The sequence below is a fragment of the Balaenoptera musculus genome, chromosome 5 (genome assembly GCF_009873245.2).
Source record: "Balaenoptera musculus isolate JJ_BM4_2016_0621 chromosome 5, mBalMus1.pri.v3, whole genome shotgun sequence".
Classification (NCBI taxonomy): domain Eukaryota; kingdom Metazoa; phylum Chordata; class Mammalia; order Artiodactyla; family Balaenopteridae; genus Balaenoptera; species Balaenoptera musculus.
In genome coordinates, this window is record NC_045789.1 from 21733686 (window position 1) to 21756881 (window position 23196).

At 35.6% G+C, this 23196-nt stretch overlaps 1 protein-coding gene across 6 annotated transcripts in view; it reads left to right on the forward strand.

Moving 5' to 3' along the window:
- The window catches only part of BANK1 (B cell scaffold protein with ankyrin repeats 1), a 325608-nt gene extending 303050 nt beyond the window's left edge, over window positions 1–22558 (forward strand). For 5 of the 6 annotated variants that reach the window (XM_036851937.1, XM_036851932.1, XM_036851934.1 and 2 more), the window contains exons 12-17: window positions 2788–2966; window positions 7131–7194; window positions 14989–15018; window positions 16218–16273; window positions 17508–17572; window positions 17827–20953. In XM_036851937.1, the coding sequence (XP_036707832.1) occupies window positions 2788–2966; window positions 7131–7194; window positions 14989–15018; window positions 16218–16273; window positions 17508–17567 (389 nt within the window). In that variant the 3' untranslated portion in view covers window positions 17568–17572; window positions 17827–20953. Of the gene's footprint in view, window positions 1–2787; window positions 2967–7130; window positions 7195–14988; window positions 15019–16217; window positions 16274–17507; window positions 17573–17826; window positions 20954–22523 lie in introns of those variants that run through there. The other variant, XR_005019889.1, reaches the window with a different exon arrangement.
- Window positions 22559–23196: the final 638 nt, after the last annotated feature.

The window sequence follows — 23196 nt, forward strand, 5'->3', positions numbered from 1 at the left end:
TTACTAAGTAGATATTTCACATTTTAAGTTCCTTGGTGTTGGCCAATCAAGTTGCTGACTTTCAGTTTTTCAGGAAAAATGTTCTTCTAGCCAGTCACTTGGTAGTAGAAAGAACTTTTATGAAAAGCTCAATTTGCTTTCTTACCTAATCTCTAGATTCATATGTCCACCAGACAGGTTGCTTGATGTTAATTTGACCAAAACTTGATCAAATGGAAAATCTTGTAAAGAAAAACTGATCTGAAAGGAACTAAACTTAGGAAACTGTAGTTTGTCTTGAAGCTTTTACGATAAAAGAACAAGAGTCTGCCGTGTGGGCAAATAGCAGTCTGACAAATGCTTTTCAATGAAAATTATGTTAAACTCATACTAACTCTTACGAAAATAAACTAATAATAAATACAAATTTGAGGAGCAAGGAAAAACCCTTCCACCCCCCATAAAATAGTCATCTAAATGCAATAAAGAAATTTTGCACAGCCTTCCAAAAATTACTGGTTGCATGTTTTGGTTTGATTAGTCTGCCCTTAGGAAGAAAGGAGGTAAAAGGCCTAATCATTTTTCTTTGCAGCTTGTCATGCCTAATAGTAATTTATCAAGACAATTGGTTTTACTGTTTTTAGTATGGGGGGAAAAAAAAAAAAGAAGAGAAAGCAGATGTATGTAAAATTAGTCTAGTTGTAAACAACTCACTTTCGGGACTCAATCTGTCTACAACTTCTGCCACTCCTGAATTTTGTTCTTTTGTTGTCTCTGCACAACCATGCAAAACTGAACCCTGCCTCCCCCCAAAAAGTCATCTTACTTATATTTTCATAGCTAAAATTTGAACTATGAAGGGATAATTGAAATGAATATTATTAAAAGAATTCAATGTTTTTTTTAAGTTCAGCTAAACGTGCACATATAGCAAAACTGAAGTTGGTACCGTTTCCTGGGAAGGCTTGGCTTGAGATAACTTCTGTAAAAGCAGAAAATCCAGCTGCATGGGTATTTGCGATAAAAATGGATTCACACTTAGGCAAAGGGATGACAGAATGAGGTGCTAGTTAAATGGCATAGCTGTTAAATGACGATGCTAAACCTCCACACTCTGGCAGGAATGGCACATGGAATTCTACTGCAAACAGCATCTTACGAATTGAATTGGATTGTGGAGACCTATAAAAAGCAAGTGGTGTAAGAAGCAAGATCTCAATTGTTACCTGTGCTTTTGGTTGCTGAACCACTGAGCGCTCTGGCTGACTTCTGCTTCTCCAATTCTCCTGGAATTTCGTGTTCTGTCATCCCTGAAGGAAAAGATTTAGAGTATAGAATCTGTTGACATCTTGTTAGTTCTGGGGGAATAGGACTTCTGAAGGGAAAAGACAAGCCAAGAAAGCCCCCGTGGGAATCAGAATGATTGGCCATGGAGCAGTTTTATGTGCATGTGAACCTTTACAAAACAGGAATCCTCTCTGTGCCCCTGTTCCAAGATTCACTGCTGGAATCTCAAAACCGAAAGGGACCTGAGAGGTCATGCCAAGACTGCCCCAAGGCTCAAGTTCCCATCAGATACTTAAAACTGCTATCAAGTACTTGAACTTCTCATTTCCAGACTAACCAATCCTATCAATGAATCTTTATTACGATAGAATTTGAATGCCCTCCCCATTTCGCAAATCCCGTCAATCAGGTCTAGATACAGTCTAATTGATCTACTTCTTTCTTGAAAAAGAGTTCCCAGTCATGAGCAATTTCTCCAGCGATGTGCCCAATTTACTACCAACCTGCCTACGGCTTGGCGGGACTACCTCTTCTCTCCTTCTAGACTCTGGGCGTATTTGGATTTGAGAGTGCATACAACGTGTGCCGCTGCTGAGGTATCCAATCCCTGCTGAGATAATGCAAGAAGTATGTTGGACTTAGGAGAAATATGTAAATGAGAACGCAAATGAGTTCTGCAGCCAGGCAGGCGGTACACGTGTGAAGTCATCCAGAGACTTATAGGGAGTAACAGAGATTGGGGTAGCCTGGAGAGTACAGAGAGTCCCTAAAAGCAAACAGCTTCATTTATGTCTTTAAGCGCCGTCAGAACACTGACTCACCCGTGGTCTGCAATTTGCTCTCACTGTTCCTCAGGCCGGTGTCTGGTGTGGCATTAGCAGCCGCACAGGAGACATCAGACCATCGAATGTTCTCATCGTGCCGAGCAGATAATACATAGCATGTTCCAAAATAAACTCTTCTGAAAAGGATGCAGTTCACTACAAAAGGACCGGCAATTATTTACCTTAAATCTTTCAGGAATCAATTCTCAAATGATCCTGCACCTCTTGTGACATTTGGATGTTGGTTGAGATCTTTTTTCCCAAAGCTGGAGAGGTTGTGTTTATTCCATAAATATTTATTAGTAATGATAGTGTTAACTTTTTCTTATTTAGCTTACTATGCAGCAGGCCCTATGCTAAGTATTTTGTGGACCTAATTAAAAGTAATTCTCACAAAAGAACATGAAATTAGCACTGCCCACCACCAGCCTAGTGCAGAACTTTTGCTGTTCTTTCTCGCCTCATCCCTTTATGTTTTTCAGTGATGAGACACATTCTTTTCACCCATAACACTAGGTCTGAGTCATGACCATCCTTAGAAAGAAACTCATTTAAAAAACTGTACTGATTTATTCTGTAACTGCTTATAGACTAGCTAGAATAAGGAACTCAAACTGCTTATTTTTTAGAGTGCTTTTTTTTTTTCCAGTTGTCACATGCAGACTTCTCATTAAAACACCCTTCCCTCATATTGTAGACAGATCTCGGATGGAGAGTCAAGCCTTTTCCACCATAAGGGACTGCCTTGCTGCTGGGCAGGAGGAACTCATCCTCCTGCAAGAGAAAGTCAAGAATGGGAAACTCTCTGTGGACGAAGCCCTGGAGAAATTTAAATACTGGCAGATGGGAAAGACTGGCCTGGAAATAATTCAGCAGGTAATACAGACCCCAATCCCTTCTGGAACATTCCCTCAGGTGCAGAGCTCCAGCATCTTTGTAAGCCTCTTTCTCTTAACAAGAAATACATGTAACTGTTCTTTTGTTTTTAACTAACCACACACAAAAAAGAGGTTTTAAACTACCAATTAAAAGTTCGACAGTACCCAGATTTCATGTTTACAAACCATCGATGAACTCAGTGCTGAGACCATGTGTATCAGAGCTAATACCTAATCAACTTATAAGGCTGTCCTTAGTACAGTGCATGTTTTATGAATCTCATTGCTGAAATTACAGTGAAGCATCTTTACACTAACGTGCTCAGAATTCTGAAGAATGTATTATGTAGACCAGACTTAAAGGGAACAAGAAAATGATTGAAATCATATCAGACAATAGTCCTAAGTAAAATTTAATAAGGTTTATCTTCTCTTCTCCTTAACCTTTGGAAAAATAAATATATATATACATATATATCAGGATTTGCATGTATATAAATATATACATACATACATATATATATATCAGGATTTGCATATATATGAATATATATATCGGTCAGGATTTACAGAAATTATGCCAAGAGTATTAACTTCAGATAAGCTTGTCTTCTTTAAACATAATTTACATCCTGAGAGGGGACTGCAGGAGGTGGTTCTAAGAGGAGAATGAAAACAAAATATACTCTGTGTAATATAATATACACCCCATGACATTCCTCAGTGAGGGGTATCAGGACCATATTCTAGCTATCCAATAGGCCTTCCCACTCCCAAAATATTTTACCAGTTTCTTCTCATCATATAAAACCCCAGTACCTTAAAAGCCAGTTCTCAGGCAGCTGTTTGATTAAACACATTTCATTAGCTACATTAGGCCTAAGTGTAAATAATCATTAATAGCATAATATGCTACCTTTCCCAAGGATCATTTTTATTTAAAAATAATGCTTAAGAAAACATTTTTAAACAACAGGGAAATGAATCACAATGGTGATTCAAGCAATATGGCATATAGACAGGATATAGTTTAGGCAAGGGACTTTTCCAATACATCCGAGATCACAAGCCTTGTCAGAAATCACCTGTCTCTATGGATAGCTCTTGTTGTGGTTAGGTGACTGGACCTGGTCAAGATTTTGCAGTGTTAAGCAAGGGCAGTTCTTTTGCCAAACAAATGCTGAGAATGCTGATTGTAGAGTTCTGTAACGGATCGTTGTTCATGGTCAGAACTACAGTATTGCTTTCAATCCACACCATTGCCATCACCATCAAGCATCCTTCTTATGCCGAAATGGGTAAAATGTGCCTAAGTGCAGACCTACAAATCACTTTCCTAGCAATGCTAGAAAATAAGTTATATACGTTTTGTTAAGTCAATTGTACTTCATCCTTCTTAGACCCTTCAATAATAAAGTTTACAATTTAAAGTGATCCAACCTAAATACCTTCTTGGTAAGGATTTCACTAGTTGCTTTATTAAACCCTTGGTTGTTTATATGTTATTTGTGTATTTATATTCAATACTGTTTTAGAAAGAATTTAAGGTGGTCTGTACTCAACTACTCTGAGACCAATGTGACTTATCTACTATATAGGGATAATGGGATAATGAATACAGTAAGTAAAACAAAACAAAACAAAAAAATTTAACCTGTAAATGCAAGAACAAACCCTAAGATTACTTTCCATTAGAGTCCAAAGTTTGTGACTCTGACTGAGGACTGTGGGAGGAATCAGTCAGTTCTTTTCCATTTCTTTCCCAAATTTATTGAGATATCATTGACTTTGTCTAAATTTAAAGTGTATAACGGGCTGATGTGATATATTGCAAAATGATGACCACCATAGCATTAGCTAACACCTCCATCATGTCACAAAATTACCATTTTTGTGTGACGAGAACAAATAATGCTAACTCTCTTAGCAACTTTCAAGTTGCTAAGTATAATATATATATAATACAGTACTGTTAAATATAATCATCCTGCTGTACATTAGATCCCCAGAACCTTTTTATTTTATAACTGGAAGTTGGTACCCTTTGACCAACATCACCATCTCCCCATTTCATCCACTCCTCAGCCCCTGATAACGATCATTCAACTCTGTTTCTATGAATTTGGCTTTTTTAGAGTTCACATATGTGAGATCACACAGTATTTGTCTTTCTCTATATGACTTATTTCACTTAACATAATGCCCTCAAGGTCCATCCATGTTGCCGCAAATGGTAGGATTTCCTTCTTTCTCCTTGCTGAATAATATTCCATTGTGTGTGTGTGTGTGTGTGTGTGTGTGTGCGTGTGTATACACACACACACACATATATATATACATATATAACACATCTTCTTTATCCATTCATCTGTTGATAGACACTTAGGTGGTTTCCATATCTTGGCTATTGCAATAAACATGGAAATGCAGCTATTTCTTTGAGATCCTGATTTCATTTCCTTTGGATAAATACCCAGAAGTAGGATTGCTGACTCATATGGTGGTACTATTTTTAATGTTTTGAGGAACCTCCATACTGATTTCCATAATGGCTGTACCAATTTACATTTCCACCAACACTGCACAAGGCTTCCCTTTTCTCCATAACCTTATCTCTTACCTCTTGTCCTTTTGATGATAATCATTCTAACAGTTCTGAGGTAAGATCCTATTGTGGCTTTGATTTGCATTTCCCTGATGATTAGTGATGTTGAGAATTTTTTCACGTATCTGTTGGCCATTTTTATGTCTTCTTTGAGAGATATCTATTCAGTTCCTCTGCCCATTTTTTAATCAGATTATATGGGACTTTTTGCTACTGAGTTGTGTGAGTTCTTTATATATTTTGGATATTAACTCCTTCTCAGATACATGATTTGCAAATATTTTCCCTCAGTCCATAGTGTGCCTTTTCATTTTGTTAATTGCCTCTTTCGCCATGCAGAAGCTTTTTAGTCTGATGTAGTCCCTGTTGTTTATTTTTGCTTTTGGTGCTTGTGCTTTTTCAGTCATATTCAGAACATCATTGCCAAGACCGATGTCAAAGAGCTTTCTCCCTGTGTTTTTTTAGTCAGTCCTTAACATAAGGGCCTGAACAAAAGTCAGAACAACAAAAAATGAATGTTCTCCCTGTTTTCCCAACACACACTCATCCCCATATACTTTTCAGTATTACTCTTGTAGTTTACAAAAATGTTCATTTGTATCCTGAGGATGAATCTATCAGAGGTAGCTGTGAAGTTATATTATTCTTGACAGAGATATTATCCTAGGAAAATAGGAGAAAAAATGGCACAAATACAGAGTTAATAGTAGAAGAGCTTCTAGACTAATGAAGACCCACGTAGAATCCCTGGAGTCAAAGGTGAGATGGCTGCGAAAACCTTGCCTTTAGCTCTCCTCACTCCTGCTCACAGCCAGTGGGTCCCTTGCTCCACTCATAGGAAGGGATCTTTAAGGCAATGAAAACAACTCTAGGAAAAGTGGTTTCTAGGCTTCAGGGGCAACCCTTAGGAAAAGTGCTACTCTAGGTTCTCTTCTAAAAGCAGATTTTTTGAATGTTAGCTTGCTTTACCTTTCAGTTAAATAGTTAATAGATGTTCAATGTAGAATGTTTGGAAAGTAAAGAAAGGTCACAGATGAGTTAAGAAGGGAATCCAGTTTGTGTATCATTTGCTACCATGTCCCTGGTTCTTAGAAGGAATTTCTAGTAAGGCAGGTACCCTACAGAGGCTGGAGATGGGCTCAGACAGAAGGAGACCATCATTGTGCTGGCCTCCTGCTTTTGGACACCAAATAGCCAATGTAGATGCCTCAGGTGTTCGATTGGGAAAACAGCTCCCAAAAGAATTGGGCTCTGGGTTTCTACCTTAATTCTACCACTTATAACTGTGTGATTTGGGAAAGTTACTTAATCTCTCTGTAGCTCAGTTTCCTTATCTGTAAAATGAGATGATGACGTTCTTTATCCACTCCATGAAGTTGTGAGGATTAAGTAAAATAATGCATGTAAAGTATCAAGGACGGTGATTGGGACACTGTAAGTACCAAATTAACACTAAGTAGTAGTGGTGGTACTGGTGATAGTAGTTCAAGTTTTCATCTTAATCCATGACAAATTTGTGAATCTTGACTTCTGTTTCCTGGTTGTTCCCTCATTAAGGAAAAACTACGCCAACTACGAGATTGCATTATTGGGAAAAGGCCAGAAGAAGAAAATGTCTATAGTAAGTAAAATTTGCCTGCTATTCAAAAATAATAGAATGGAAAATGCAAGGACAGTGGAGTCAAACAGGCCCGAGTTCAAATCTATACTCTATCACTTCCCAGCTGCTTAAACTGGACAGAGTCTTAATCCTTGGTATTCAGGGTCCTTGTCTGCGAAACAGGAATGATTTTACATATATCTGGAAGTGGTTGTCCAAGTTAACAGATAAAATACTTTTCACCTTCTCTGGCCCATAATGGACCTTCAATAAATGCTAGTTACTTCCTTTCCTTTGACTTCTATGTAAATTGCAAATAAGATAATTCTGCTCCAGTTGTTTGGTGTTTTTTTGTTGTTTTTTTTTTTGTATGAGTCATTATATAGGGTATTAAATTATTAAGGAGTCACACTTTTTTTTAATAAGGTAGAATATTCTCAATATAGTCAATTCTCACAACTGTCCACATGTGGATCATTTTAAATTATAAATTTTGTGTTGCCTTGTCCTGAAGCTATCATGCTTCTTTGCAACGCAGATTCTCCTTGCTAATAATTAACAGTTGCTCCCAGGGGGGAAAAGCATTCGTTTGAATGTTAACACAAACCAAACATTATTAAGACGGTAAATCTTCTCCAAAGATAAACAACACATTCCAAAACTGAAAATAAATTACATTGTCACTCTCTGATCACTCTGTCCCCAAGTCCCTACCCCTGCACAGATAATTAAAAACTAACAGCCACTAGCAAAGCTTGAAAGCTTCCATCTCTTCCATTTTCAATAATATTGCATAGCTAGTACTTCATGCTGAAATTCACCATGTTAAAATTCATTTTCTTTTTTACATTATTGGGTTGTTATCTGCTTTTCCATAGAGAATTCTTTAAGCTCTCTTAGAAATATTTTCTAAAACAGAAATATACTTTCTAAAATAATTAATAATAATAATTAATAATTATTATTATTATAATATATTATATATAATAATATTATTATTATATATAATATATATTATAATATATTATATAATTATATATATTATATTATAATACATATTATATATAATATATATAATTCTAATATATATTATAATATAATATAATAATATTATTAATAATTAATAATAGAAAATGTTTTCTAAAACAGAAATATACTTTCTAAAATAATTAATAATAATAATTATTATTATTATTATATATAATATATAATATAATAATTATAATATTATTAATATTATTATATATAATATAATATATAATAATATATGTATAATATTATATTATATTATAATATATTACCTATATTATAATATATATTATAATATAATATAATATTATTATTATTATTAATTATTAATAATTAATAATAGAAAATGTTTTCTAAAACAGAAATATACTTTCTAAAATAATTAAAGTCATATACACAAGACTAATTTACAAATAACTGAGTTCTACGGACCTCCATTGTAATGTGGAATAAGAGTAAAATTTTAACAATGTATAAAATTACAAAAAATATAAATAATTTTACTAAGAAACATTAAGTAGTAGTAGTAGCTAATATTTATTAGCTATCTACTATACACTTAATATTACCTTATTAACAACCCTTTGAGATAGGTATTAGTCCCAATTTATAAGTAAGGAAACTGAGAATCTGAGAAACTAAGAAGCCCCTAAACACACAGATTACAGACTACAACCTACATCTATTGGAATCCAAAGTTAGTACTCTTAATCATTAGGAATTAACTAGTTCCCCTTCCAGCCAAAATGGAATAAGTAGTACCAGACACATCCTCCCAATGTAAGAATACAAATACTGGGCAGAAAAATGAGGCAGCTGATTTCAGGGAGTAGACAATAGGCAGCCTAAGACTATAATCTCAGAGAAAAACAAAACGTATGAGATATCTCTCATGATTGCCCAGGAGACTGATTTTCTGGCTACAATCTGTGCAAAGCAAGCAAGCAGTCCTGTCAAACTGAGGGGTGCAAAGATCAGAGTTCAGGGCAGCCAGAGCTGCTGGGATGTGTATGGTGGGTCATTGAAGAGGAGGTAGCTGCATAGAGAGGTAACCTCAGAGGGAGTGAGGGACTCCAAAAGAAATCTGTGGCTGAGAGACGAGCTGTACATGTGCAGGGCAAGACCACTCAAGGCGTACAAGATAACTGCTTTTAACACTTGGAAGGCAGAACAGAGACACTGGAGATGGAGCAGAGCCAGGAAAAAGCCAAACTGGGGATGTTTGAGTTCTGCCCTGCCAGAGAGGAAAGGTCTCCTTAACACTTTGTTAAAACACCTGGCATCCTGCTGTGACACCCAAGAGGTAAAATGAGTAAGGACTATGACTTAGAGTAAGAACTCCTCTAGACATGCCCCAACAAAGCCTAAAACCAAGCCCCTACAGGAGCCCCACAGAAGACAGTTTGTAGGCTTAGTCCTACTGAGAGCCTTAGAAAACACCTTGGGCTAACTATAGGTCAACACTGAAAAAAGCAGAAAACCAAGCTTACCACAAGTTCTTGCCAGTAATCAAACTGCCTGCTAAAACAAGAACCTACACTCATCGAAGGAATATTACAGAATCCAGAATATACAACAGATTATCTTTAAAGTCCAGTGTTCAGGGCTTTTTTTTAATAAAAGAAGAGGTATAAATAAAAAGAAAAATGTAATTCATAGAAAAGAAAAAAGAAAGCCATCAATAAAAACTGAACCTGAGATGATCCTGTTGACCTTAGCAGACAAAACTTTAAATTATGAACATATTTAAATTAATGAAAAATATGGTTTTAAGGAGTGTATAAATATGAAATCTCAGCAGGAAAATTGAAGCTATATAAAAGAACCAAATGGAAATTTGTAGAAATTAAAATTACAATAAGAAAAATGAAAAATTTATCAGAAGAGCTTATCAGCAGATTGGATATAGCAAAAGTAAGTAAGAGTTAATGAACTTGAAGACAGATCAACAGAAATTATCCAATATGATGAACAGGGAGATAAAAAGACTTTAAAAATGAACGGAGCCTCAGAGACATGTAGTACAATATAGGACAGTCTAGCATACATGTAATGAGAATCCCAGAGGAAAAAAGAATGAGTTGGGGCCAAAACATTTTAAAAGAAACAGTGGTCAAATACTTTCCAAATTTAATGTAAACTACCTCCATACTGTTCCAAGAACTTCAAAAAATTCCAGTTAGCATAACTGTTAAGAAAACTACATCTGGGCAACTTGTAGTCAAACTACTTCAAGTCAAGATAAAGAGAAATTCTTGAAAGCAGCCAGAGAAAAAAGACACATTACATATAGAGGGAAAAGGATAAGCATATTCCATATTCACTAATTGCTTATCAGAAACATGGAGGACTAAAGACAGTGCAATAATATCTCTAAAGTGCTAAAAGAAAAACAAATGACCACTTAGAACTGTATATCCAGGGAAAATAACCTTCAAAAATTTGTTGAAATAGAGACGTTTTCAGATAATCGAAATCAGAGAATTCATAGACAGCAAAACTGCAATGTAAGAAATGCTAAAGAATGTCATACAAGGTGAAGGGGTTATTAACAAACAAAAACTCAGATCCACACTAAGGAATAAAGAACACTGAAATTTTTACAAAGCAGATAGAAATAAAATATTATGTTTTCTTTTTTCTCATAAATTATTTCAAAAACAACTGTTTAAAGCAAAATAGTAACACTTAAATTAGGGATTATAGCATATGAAGAAGGAAAAGATGTGAAAACAATTATGCAAATACAGAGGGTGCAGATAAGTGGAATTATATGGTTGCAAAATTTTTGTAACATGTAGTTCCAAGTATGGAATATAAAGAATCAGTTATAAAGAAGAGGAAAGATTAAGGTAAGAAAGATGAAGTGTCAAGTGTAAGACATGAAGCATGAAGAAGTACACTATTGTCTCTAAATAGACTGTAAGTTAATGGTACATATCTTAGTTATAAAGTAGGTAGATAGATAGATAAAGAAACTAATAGAGGAAATAAAATGTAACACTACAAAGCTATTTGATTCGCCAAAAAGTAAAGCAGGAAAGTAGCAAAAACATAAACAAAATGGATTAGTAAATAACCAAGAACAAGATGTTAGTATTAAACTGAGTCATATCAATAATTATGTTAAATGTAAATAGATTAAATGTATCATCTAAAAGGTAGACATTTTCCAACCTGATAAAAAGGTAATACCCAACTTTGTGCTATCTAAAGGACATGCATTTTAAATATGACACAGATAGGTTAAAAGTAAAGATGGTGAAAGATCTACCATGCCAATAGTAAGCATAAGAAAGCTGGCATGGGTATATCAATACAAGACAAGATGAATTTCAATACAAAGAGTTTTACAAGAGACAAAAGAAGATATTACAAACTGACAAAAGGGCAGTTCACTAGGAAGATATAAAAATCCTAAATATTTGTGTACCTTAAACTGTGTATGTATTTATGAGTTTTATCAAAACTCATGAAGCAAAATTTGATAGTACTCAGAGATGTTTTCACCTATTTCTTAGTAATTGATAGAAGAAATGGAAAAAAATCAGTAACAATATAGAAGATCTAAGCAACACTGTCAACAAACTTGACCTAATTGACTTTACAGAACAGGGCATCAAAAAAATTCAGAATACACGTTTGTTTAAGGTGTACATGGAAAGTTCAGCAAGACAGAACACATACTGGACTATCAAAAATTTTCAATAAATTTAAAAAGATTGAAATCTTCAGAGTATGTTCTCTGAAAGATTTCAGTCTTTTGAAATCTTTTATCTCTTACCACAACAGAAATAAATTAGAATTTAATTAAGAAATTAGAAAAAAATCTCTCCAAAGAGTTAAGAATTAAATACAACATTTCAAAATAACCCATGGGGTCAAATAAGAAATCACAAGGAAATATTTCAACCTGAATGATAAAGAAAACACAACATTACAAAATTGTGGAATGCAATCAAAACAGTACTTACAGGGAAATATATGGCTATAAATGTGAAAGTAGAAAAGATGAAAAATTTAAGATCAATGATCTAAGATTCCATCTTAGGAAACTAGAAAATGAAAAGCAACTAAATCCAAAAAGAGCTGAGAGGAAAAAATAATAATAAGATCAAAAATCAATGAAACAGAGAAATAATAGAGAAAATTAACAAAACCAAAAATTAGTTATTTAAAAATGTTAATGAACTTGATAAGCCCATGGCAAAAATGATCATGCAAAAAAGAGAAAACAAGAGTTACCTATATCAGGAGTTAAAATGAGGCTATCACAACAGATCCTACAGACATTAAAAAGATTCTAAGGAGATATAATTAAGTTTTTGCCAATACATTAAACAACTCAGACAAAAAGAGCAAATTAATTAAAAATAAAACTCACCAAACCTGACTCCAAAGGGGAAAGAAAAGAAAAACCCTACACTTCTGTGAGTAAATCTCTTTGTAGTCTGACTTTTAGAACTTTGTTAATATTTTACATATTCAACAAACTAGGATGGGACAGAGAAGGGGTCAAGATGGAATATAAGCAGAGGAAAACGAACCTAGCAGTATTACAAATAAACAACATACCCACACTAAAGGGGGATAGAAAAAAAAAAAACCAAATAAATTTAGAAAACAGCATATTCTAAGACTAAAATTAAAAGAAAAAAAACAGTACATAAACATTGTATTCTATACTACAGTTAGTAGGTCTTATTTCTCTACAGGGGTATAGTTTAGCAATTTCAAAACTACTTTATGTATATTCTAGCATTGAGTAAATAAATAAATGCACTATTGATAATGAGAGCCAGGTTTCCTATTGTCAGAGAAAGGAGTTATAACTAAGGAAAGAAGGAAGCCCAGAATGAATCTTGTAGTATCGGATTGGAATTGGAGGTAAAAGCGTAACAACTCATGGCTGTTAATATTGGGTTGGCCAAAACGTTCGTTCAGGTTTTTCCATAAGATCATATGGAAAAACCTGAACGAACGTTTTGGCCAACCCAATATATATGTTACACATAAATATAGAAATATAGTTGTATATATATTTCCTTAGCTCTGTCTGCTGAGAGCACCTAGAAACAATGACAGCCCAGCAACAGTGCGCACATCTAGTACCTAGATCTTAGTTCACAAAAAGAAAAATGGCTAATAAGCATGTGAAAAGATGCTCAGCATCATTAATCATCAGGAAAAAGTAAATTGAATTACACTGCGGTACCAATACACAACAAATATAGCTAAAATTTTTTAATATTGTCAAAGTTAAGCAATTAGAATGTGGAAGAACTGGACATGCACTGCATGCATTGCTGTTGGGAGTATAAAGTGTTGTGATGACTTTAGAAATATTAAATATGCACTTACTATCGATAGATGACCTAGCTATTCAAGAGAAAGAAAAGATGGAAAATATGTTCATTCAAAAACATGTTCATGAAAGTTCATAGCAGTTTCATTCATAGTAGCCAAACTGGAAACAATCCAAATGTCCAATAGGAGATTAGGTAATTATACTGTGATATATTCACACAATGGAATACTACTCAGCAGTAAAGAGGGATACCTACTATCACACACACAACCAGAATGCATCTCATGGATATTATGCTGAGTGAAAGATACGAGACACAGAAGAATACCTGCTGTAAGATCCCATTTATCTGGACTTCTAGATAAAACAGATCTATAGTGATAGAAATCAGCTCAGGGGCCATCAGGGGTAATGGTGGGTGAGAATTGAGGTAAGGGGGCACAAGGGAGTTTTCTGTGGAGATGAAATGTTCTCTTTGCTAATGGGGGTGATGGGTATATGCTGTATAGATTTGTCAAGAGTCATCAACCTATACACTTAAAAATGTATGACTTGTATGTAAGTAGTTCTGAATAAGGTTAATTTTTAAAAATACTTGAATAGCTCAGGCTAAAAGAATATCAGAGCAGAGTAGGAGTAGCGTCGACATATATGTACTACTAAATGTAAAATGGATGGCCAGTGGGAAGCAGCTGCATAGCACAGGGAGATCAGCTCGGTGCTTTGCGAGGACCTAGAGGGGTGGGATAGGGAGGGTGGGAGGGAGGCTCAAGAGGCAGGGGATATGGGGACATATGTATGCATATGGCTGATTCACTTTGTTGTACAACAGAAACTAACACAGTATTGTGAAGCAATTATACTCCAATAAAGATCTATTGGGGCTAATAGAATAGAGCCCCAATAGAATCTGCCTGCTAATGCAGGGGACACGGGTTTGCGCCCTGGTCTGGGATGATCCCACATGCCGTGGAGCAACTAGGCCCGTGAGCCACAACTACTGAGCCTGCACGTCTGGAACCTGTGCTCCGCAACAAGAAAGGCCGCGATAGTGAGAGGCCCGCGCACCGCGATGAAGAGTGGCCCCCGCTTGCCACAACTAGAGAAAGCCCTCGCACAGAAACGAAGACCCAACATAGCAATCAATCAATCAATCAAACAATCAATCTTTAAAAAAAAAAAGATCTATTAAAAAAAAGAATTCATCAACGAAAAAAAGAAAAAGGCAGAGTAGGAAGCTTTTATTATTGTCACATATCTAAAATCATAATAATGTGGGACAAGTGTCAGAAGGAAAAAGGACAAAAATTTAAAAAGACATAGTTTCACACTTAGTGGCTGGAGGTTAGTATTTTTTAAATCACGTTGTGAAACTACATAGTCACTTCAAGGACAAAAGTAGTCAAACAATAAGAAGAAGCAACCTTAAGATAAATATTGAGCGAAACTCAGTAGAATGTGCTTTTTTTGTCTTGTAGATAAGCTCACCATTGTGCACCATCCAAATGGTAAGTGTTTGGTGTTTATAGAAGGATTTAGGACTAAAACAAAGCTCATAGTAAACCAACTTTTATATTAATGTAAACCTAATGTGATTAAGCTGGTCACTGTAAAAAACTCACAGAGATTTTATATTTATAAGCAAAACCACTTGACATCCAAAATAAATGCGAGATGATTCTAGAATAGCAATGCTAGAGGCGTTGTGATGTAGTAAAAGAAGCACGTACTTTGAACTCTGACCTGGCTCTTCAGGACTTACTAGCTGTGACCTTTGGCTTAAACTCTTTAAGCCCCAGTTTCCTCATTTGTAAAATGCAGATAAGAATTCTATCAACTCGGTGCTTTGTGTCCACCTACAGGGGTAGGATAGGGAGGGTGAGAGGGAGACGCAAGAGGGAGGAGATATGGGGATATATGTATATGTATAGCTGATTCACTTAGTTATACAGCAGAAACTAACACACCATTGTAAAGCAATTATACTCCAATAAAGATGTTAAAAAAAAAAGAATTCTATCGCGGAGAATTATTATAAAACAGATGATGATTTGTGTAAATGGAGCTAACGCTTGATAAGTGGGAGATGTTGATAGAACAAATGAAATTGGAATGGCACGCAATAGCTGAGGGGTTCCCTTCAGTGTGATGGGGGAGGATGGGTGCAGAAGGTAGGGAGGGTAGAGGGGAGCTGCCGGCCAGCTGGGGGCTGTCCCATGAGCTCCAAGCACTGCCTGCAGCCTGAAGCACAGGGCTGACTGCAGGAATGGAGAGGCACGTGGCTGGGATGGAAAGTGAGACACCTGTGAGAAAAGCAGGAAGTAGCATGGGCCAAGGTGGAACAGTAGAAACAAACTTTTATAAAAAAAAAAAAAAGTGTGCTTTGCAATTGCCTGATTCTGGTAAATGGGGAAGAGAAAAAGAAGAAAAAGGCATACTCAAGTGGAGCTTGTTATTCGAAGATGTTGGATTGTTTCTGAGCTGAAGCAACTCCTTGAGTATCCTATTCTAGTCAATCCCTATGTGTAGGAGAAATTAATACATACTTGTCAAGCATACTATTTAAATGTGCCCTTTTTGATCTCTTTAATATTTTTTCTCTTTACCCATATCCTATTCTTTGCATATATATTTTTTAAGTGCTGAATAAAGGAATTATTAAATGTGTGAACAAGTGAAGAGATAGTAACAGAGTTTGTATTTCTAGGTAATGAAAATGCCCACAATGAAAATGTGTCATATAACATACCCTTTGGCAATAAGGTGGGTTGTGTATATCTTCATTTTTATAAAATGCAAAAAAGAATTCTTTGTTGAGAAAGAATATGAAAGCCTTCTATGCTGACTATGCTTTGAAACATTCCAACAAATGTGAACTAAACAGGTCACATAAGCATTTGTGTGCAAAATCCATGAGCAATAATTTAAAGAAATTAACTGTTCTGAAAAAAGCAAAGAAAGAACTCAAAGGAAAAAGGCACTGAGGCCAAAGTGTGGCTGAATTCAGCTGACCAAATAAATCTTAGAGGAGTTATAAACACATCTTCTTTAGCAAAAGGAACATGATGAGCCTATTTGAACCACGATTTATACAATCCTTAAAGTCTAGTTTTAAGAAAAAATGTAATGCCAAAATATTGTTCATATAAATATGCATCACTTCACATTGTAGAGTTAACTGAAAGTAAACTGCTAACAAGAAGCCAGAAATAACACTAAGGAAAGACAGCAGCAGTGGAAAGCCAAGACCAGTTCAAGACAACACCAGTGATGTCCTGTCCACAAATTTTTCTTCAAAAAAATCATGCTATTCCAACTATCTACATATGTGATGTAGGACATTTGCACTGTTACCCAGGGTCATCTGGCAGCTGGATTTCTTGCTAAAATCCAGAATTAGGGCCCATAACAAACCCGTTTTAGTTTACCAAATTTTAATAACCCTTTAAGCTCTCTTATGCTTCAAATAAATCATACGTAATTATAAAAGTCATTCACCCTTAAGAACTGCTTGAAGTATTTGCGTTTCTGGATCATTCTATGGCCCACCAATGAGCTATAGACCTAATGGGTCTACAGCACATATGGACCTAATGGGTCTACAGCACATAAACTCATGAGACTCATTTGACTGTAGCAGAATTGTGAGGTACCACCTAGCCCAGGAGTTTATGAAAATATCTTTGTTAAACAAAGATTATTCTACAAGATCTGGAGGACGATCTTGAGAGCAAGATTTTGGATAAGAGGAAAAGAATACAAATTCCCAACGCTTAAGCTATTCTCCCTCAAAAAGAAAATAAAATTTGAACTCAAGGACTTTGATGTAGTTGAGCTTTACAATGACTCTTTCCTTTAAAGATGGAGGACTGTCTTGCCAGTTGCCTCTACAAAGCTGTTTTTCTGTGACTGTGAAAGGCAACTATGACTTTATCATGTTTCTTTGTTCAGCCTTAAAATGGAGAAATGCTAACTCTGTCTATTTTTTTTTCCTTAGCTTCCTGCTCGACTCCAAGTTGAAAAGGAATTTGGTTTCTGTTGCAGGAAAGATCACTAAAGAAGGTAATATATCAGCTATATTTTTTTAGAAAACCTAAAGCAGGCTTATTAGGAACTTGAAGGAATCATTTGTCTAGCAAACAGAATACCTTAAATATTTCATTGTCTTCTCCTGAAACAATAAACATGTGTATTTTTCAAGCTAAAGGTGATTGTTCCTTAGAAAGATTTATTATAGGGGTGATTTTATGCTAGGTAATCAATTTCAGGTGATGATGCATTTTTCACTAATACATTTCCTGTGATCTTATTTTCAGGTTATTATAATAAAACTCAAGAATCTGCAGACACTTCTGGGTGAAGCAAGCTTGCATTTGGATTGCCTGCTGTCTTCAGGACAAATCTATACTATGAAAGCAGAAGCAAGCTTTTGAATTTCAGAATTTGTTATTGACACAATTTATTGGCATTATACCTGCTTCAGATGAGTATATCAACATTAAAATTGAATGCTGTAGAGCAATTGCATTCTTTGAAAATTCTTGCGTTTTACAATGCATTTTGCCACTGAAGCAGCTATTTCCCATTTTTAAAATTAAAGAAAAACAAGAGCAGAGAAGTTAAATGCTCTGTAGCAAAGTTACTGGGCCTGTTTAATGGGCTAACCTTAATCGTTTACTCCCCGCTACACTTAGAATAAGCATAAAAAATACAAATTTGTTTTGTACATATTTGCTTTTCCAGTGGATGGTCTATTTTCTGAATTTCTCACATACAAAGCTCTAATTATTATTGTCACATCATGTTTGCAGCAACCTTCCATTTTTTAGAGCTTGTTTGCTTATAACCTTGAGAACATTATTTTTTTAACTTTCTGTGTCTCAAATTAATATACATTTTCACAACCTATATTCTCTATTAAAAGGCTTATAATTTCATCATCCCATTTCTTAGAAGCAATTTATGAGCTTAGAATAGAATGCGGTTTTATCATTCTATGATTTCTACCCACAGTTGCTGCAAAGTAAATAAATGTTTAAAGCTATGTCTGACTTTTCAAAATAAATGTATGAGAATTAACCACTAAGTTCTTCTGCTTACCAGTTTACAGAGAGAAGTCTACCAAATATTTTTTAATTTCACTGTGTAGGGCCCATAAAGTAAACACACAAATGATTTTTTTCTAGCTTCTAAACAGTGATTTATAGGGATATATATTTTAAGTGATTCTGCAAAACATTGCCCATAAGTTTCTCATGATCATTAACACTCTTAAGCTCAAGTTTTAAAAAATAACATAGTAGTTTGATCAATCCCTAGTAGAAGGTACTTCTTGATTATGACATTTGGAAATTTGGTCCGTAGTTTCACATCTAAGCTTTCAAGAAATGGAATGCCCTTCCACATACTGAGCCCCCATTTCTATGGATTGTTCCACCCAAAGAGTCATGAAAAGCAATAGGAAAACCAACTGCTTTTCTATAATTTTCTTCATCTATAAAATTCAAATGGGTCTATTATCTCTAAAGTAAGAATTTCCATATAGGCCTGTGACTGGTGCCTACAATTCCACTGTCAACTTCATTCTTAATAAAAACATGAAATCCAGTAACAGGTAAAATGTCAACTTTTCTAATTACAAAGCAATTAGATCATTTCTTACCTGAGACCCAATTCAGGGTGGAAGTGGGAGATAAAGCATGAATGTTATTCAGTTTTTTAACATGGAAAGAAATCTAAAGTCAGCACCTCTAAGTTCTATCCTTCTGAACTGGGCTAGTTTAGAATAAAACCGTGGCAAAAAGCCCCTTTAATAGTCTCTTTCCCTAGATACTCTGGTCCTTGAAATCTTATTACTTTGTCATCACAAAGAAAGGGAGGAAAAGAAACCAAAAATAACTGAGGTCCTCCCTATGACTCCTGAACCATGGTCCCTCCCCTCCTTGACTTATTAGGCTTGTCCAGAGCATAGAAGACAGATAGAGAAGTTTGGAGTTGGGGGAATCAGAGAAGCTCACATCATGCCTGTTGCACTGAAGGAAGAGATGAAAAGTAGAGAAATGCAAAAGTGGAGGAAGGGTAATCCAAATTTAGGAATGATCCCAGATAAGAATATCCAGAAGGAAGCAATATTTTTTAATCTCTGGGCTTTATTCTTAACATACAGAATACTGTCTATCAAATTTGAGCCACACTACAGAAGTTTTTTTTTAGTAATGGAAGAGATCATATGTCAGAATCTTGACTAGTAGACTAGGAAGATGTGAACTTTCCTTGGAGATTTGGGGCATTTGTCTAAGAGCCCTAGTCACTGCCAGAAAGGAAACACCTGTATGGGAACTCTTCTGGAGATTCTGTGCTGATTCTGGAAGCCTGAGCAACCAGTAGGTAATAAAATACCTTATCTTTCCTATCTTCCCTTACTCAATTTGGATTTGTTCCCAAGCCATTACTCTTAATGTACACAAGAACCAGCCCCCTTCCTCTTAAACTTACTTGACTCTGACTTCTAGAGAAATTTGGACTGGTATTAAATGTTATCGAAAGAATTTTATGTTTAAAATTAATTCCCTTCTTTTCTACTTAGTTTTCTAGGATAAAGAAGAAGAAGCATCTAGACCAGTGGTTCTCAACTAGGGCATCTGGCAATATCTGAAGGCACTTTTTATTGTCATGACTTCAGAGAAGGTGCTCTTGGCATCTAGTGTGTAGAGACGAGGGGCGCTAATGAACATCCTATAAACTACAAGACAAAAGAAATGTCTTGTCCAGAATGTCAACACTTCGAGGTTGGGAAACTCTGATCTACACTATAAAGTAAAATGGGATTAACACATAAAAGAATGTTCTTAAAATAAAAACAGTTAACTTTATATGGAATTTTCTGGAAGTGGAAACCTGTGTGGTAGCATAAATCAGTGTTTTTATTTTGAAGTGCATATGGCGTAACTTAAATGGACCATTAAGTACTCAAAAGAATGGATGACTCATACATTTTTGTAAATCAAACATTAGATTATTCTACCAGTGGAGACTCCAATTTTTAGAAAATGAGACTGTTCTCAGTATTGTTCTAATGAAAATGACCTTGTAACTTAAGTCATTATTATATCCTATTCATGCTCTAAGCACGTGCTCATCTGAGTTCCTTCTTGTAATGCTCAGGGGGTCTGATTTTAATAACTTGGACTTACCTGAATTTTACTGCATATTGCTTTTCTAAATGGGTAAATATTTAGGAAAGAGGTCTGCTCATGAGCCTGATCTAGTCACTCCCAGCTAATTAGCACAGGGTTAGTATGAGGCCCCCCTTGCAGTACTTTCTGTAACTGTACCTGACAACCATACTTGTTGGCCTTCCTTATTTTGTGGGGCTGACCTTTAAAGGCAGGGACTGCCACACAAAAGACGGCAAAAACAAGATTCTAAATACAATAGACCTGGGACTTCCCTGGCCGTCCAGTGGTTAGGACTCCGTGCTTCCACTGAACGGGGCACACGTTTGATCCCTGGTCGGGGAGATCCTGGAGATCCTGCAAGCTGTGAGGCTTGGCCAAAACAAACAAACAAACAATAAATAAAATAGCCCTCAAATTTATAAATTACAGTATATGATTTCCTCAATATTCTCATCTTCAAAATGCAGATTCTTACATAATTTTACAGGTATTAAATGACATCATGTGCTTACATGAGAAGTGCAGTATTGCATTCAAGGGCATGAACTTTGAGGAAAGACCAACGTAGTTTGAATATTGGCCCACCTATATCCTAGCTAGGTAAAGTAAGCCAGTTTTTCAGTTTCCCTGAGCCCTATGTAATCATTAATAAAGTGGGCTTATCAATACCAACATCAGCATAGGTGGTTTGAGAATTAAAAGTAAAAATATTATTTAATTAATTTTTCATCCCAAGAGGACACTTTTCATGGTAAAATGGAGTACTGCTAATGATTGTGATAAAAAAAAAAGGCAGGCATACCTCCAGCATAAGCTGAGATACACGGTCACTCCACTTAAATGAGACATAGGTGCTTAGTATATTTTTTGGTTCCAAGTAAATGCTCAGTGAAGGTAGTTGGCAAAAAATAATCCTCTTTGAAATGTGAATACAGTGTGATACGCTAGGCTGACTTGTTATCTGACTGGCTCTTAGGCACAGCCTTATAGCATATGATTCAAATCCACATCATTATTTAAAAAACCAATGTTTACAAAATGTTGAATGACCACCTGGATCACCCATAAACATCAGAAGCTTCAAGTAGAAAAATCCATCAGTGGTAAAGTACAGTATTTCCTAAATTGTGTTACAAGGAACTCATGCATATTCAATTTAAAAGGGTTTCTGTGATCAAGTGAGATGAGAAAGTGCTATGTATTTTAGTCCCTTTTAGAAGAGCATTTTAGACATCCAAGTATTGAAGACTAACTAATCCTGCAATAAAGAAATCTATACTGTTTGAAAAACACTGACTTACATTTTATGTATATGTAAGCTGGTCTCATTTTCCACTTAATGGGAGAAGAAAAACTGGATAAAGGATGCCTGCTGTGATATGTTGAGACGGAGTCTGAAACCTGGGTTCAGTGGGAAACAGTGTCAAAATCAGTCAGTGATGTTTGCCATGAAGAATGATGGGGGAGGGTAAGGGGAGTGGTGGCATGCATGAGACTTATTTGGCATTCTTATTTGCCCTTGGCTAGCATAAAGTGAAAGATTAAGTTCTGAATTTTGCAAATAATAAAAGTTGGTTTCAGTCAGAATAAAGATGACTTGTCTTCAAACAAATGAGTTAGTGAACAGGTCTCTGAGTACAACACTGTAATTTCTGTTGTATGGTTTTTTGTATACCTTCGAATCAACATCAAATTTGGTTCCACTCAGAAGTAACGTAAGACCATCCAGAGATGCTGCGCAGTGAAGTGTATCAAACACTAAAGGAATTTCTGAATCCATGGAAATAAGTGGGATAGTTTCGCTCAAATTGCCTTTTTGCCTTCTATTGCAATAGGTGACCCTCAGAGAGAGAAATTAGCCTTCAGCAAGCTAACCAACAATGTCTGATGGATTATTTCTTTACTTCTCAAGGTAGGGATGGACATGTTATATCAACTATGATAAAAGTGCTATGGTTTTGCCCCTAGCACTTTCTCTTTTCCTCACTTGAGAAAAAGAAAGGCAAGGGGTTCGGGGAAGTGTAAGCTGAGGCTGTTTTGGCATTCATGCCTGGCACTCGGTGAGAGCATCTGCAGTCACCCTCAGGAGTCTTAAGCATCCTTGCAAGACATTGGCATTTGTCATAATGTTGCAAAATGAGATGTTTTGTAACTCAGACATGGCAAGTCATGCCCAGTACCTCCCAGATCTTCTGCATCAGCAGACTCAGGGAATCCCAGCAGATGACTTGTCATTAACACTGTTGAAGAGCGTAAGAACCTTACTTACGATCACCATATGTTCTCTTCACCCTGATTTCCGTATATTATAGTACTGTGACTGAGATATTTTATTTATTTTATTTCATCTTATTTTATTTTATAAGAACACTTACATTAGGTCTACCCCCTTAACAAATTCTTAAGTGTACAATACATTATTGTTAACTAGGTACAATGTTGTACAGCAGATCTCTAGGGCTTATTTTGAGTGAGATGTTTATACACCTTCACAATTGGATTTTGGTC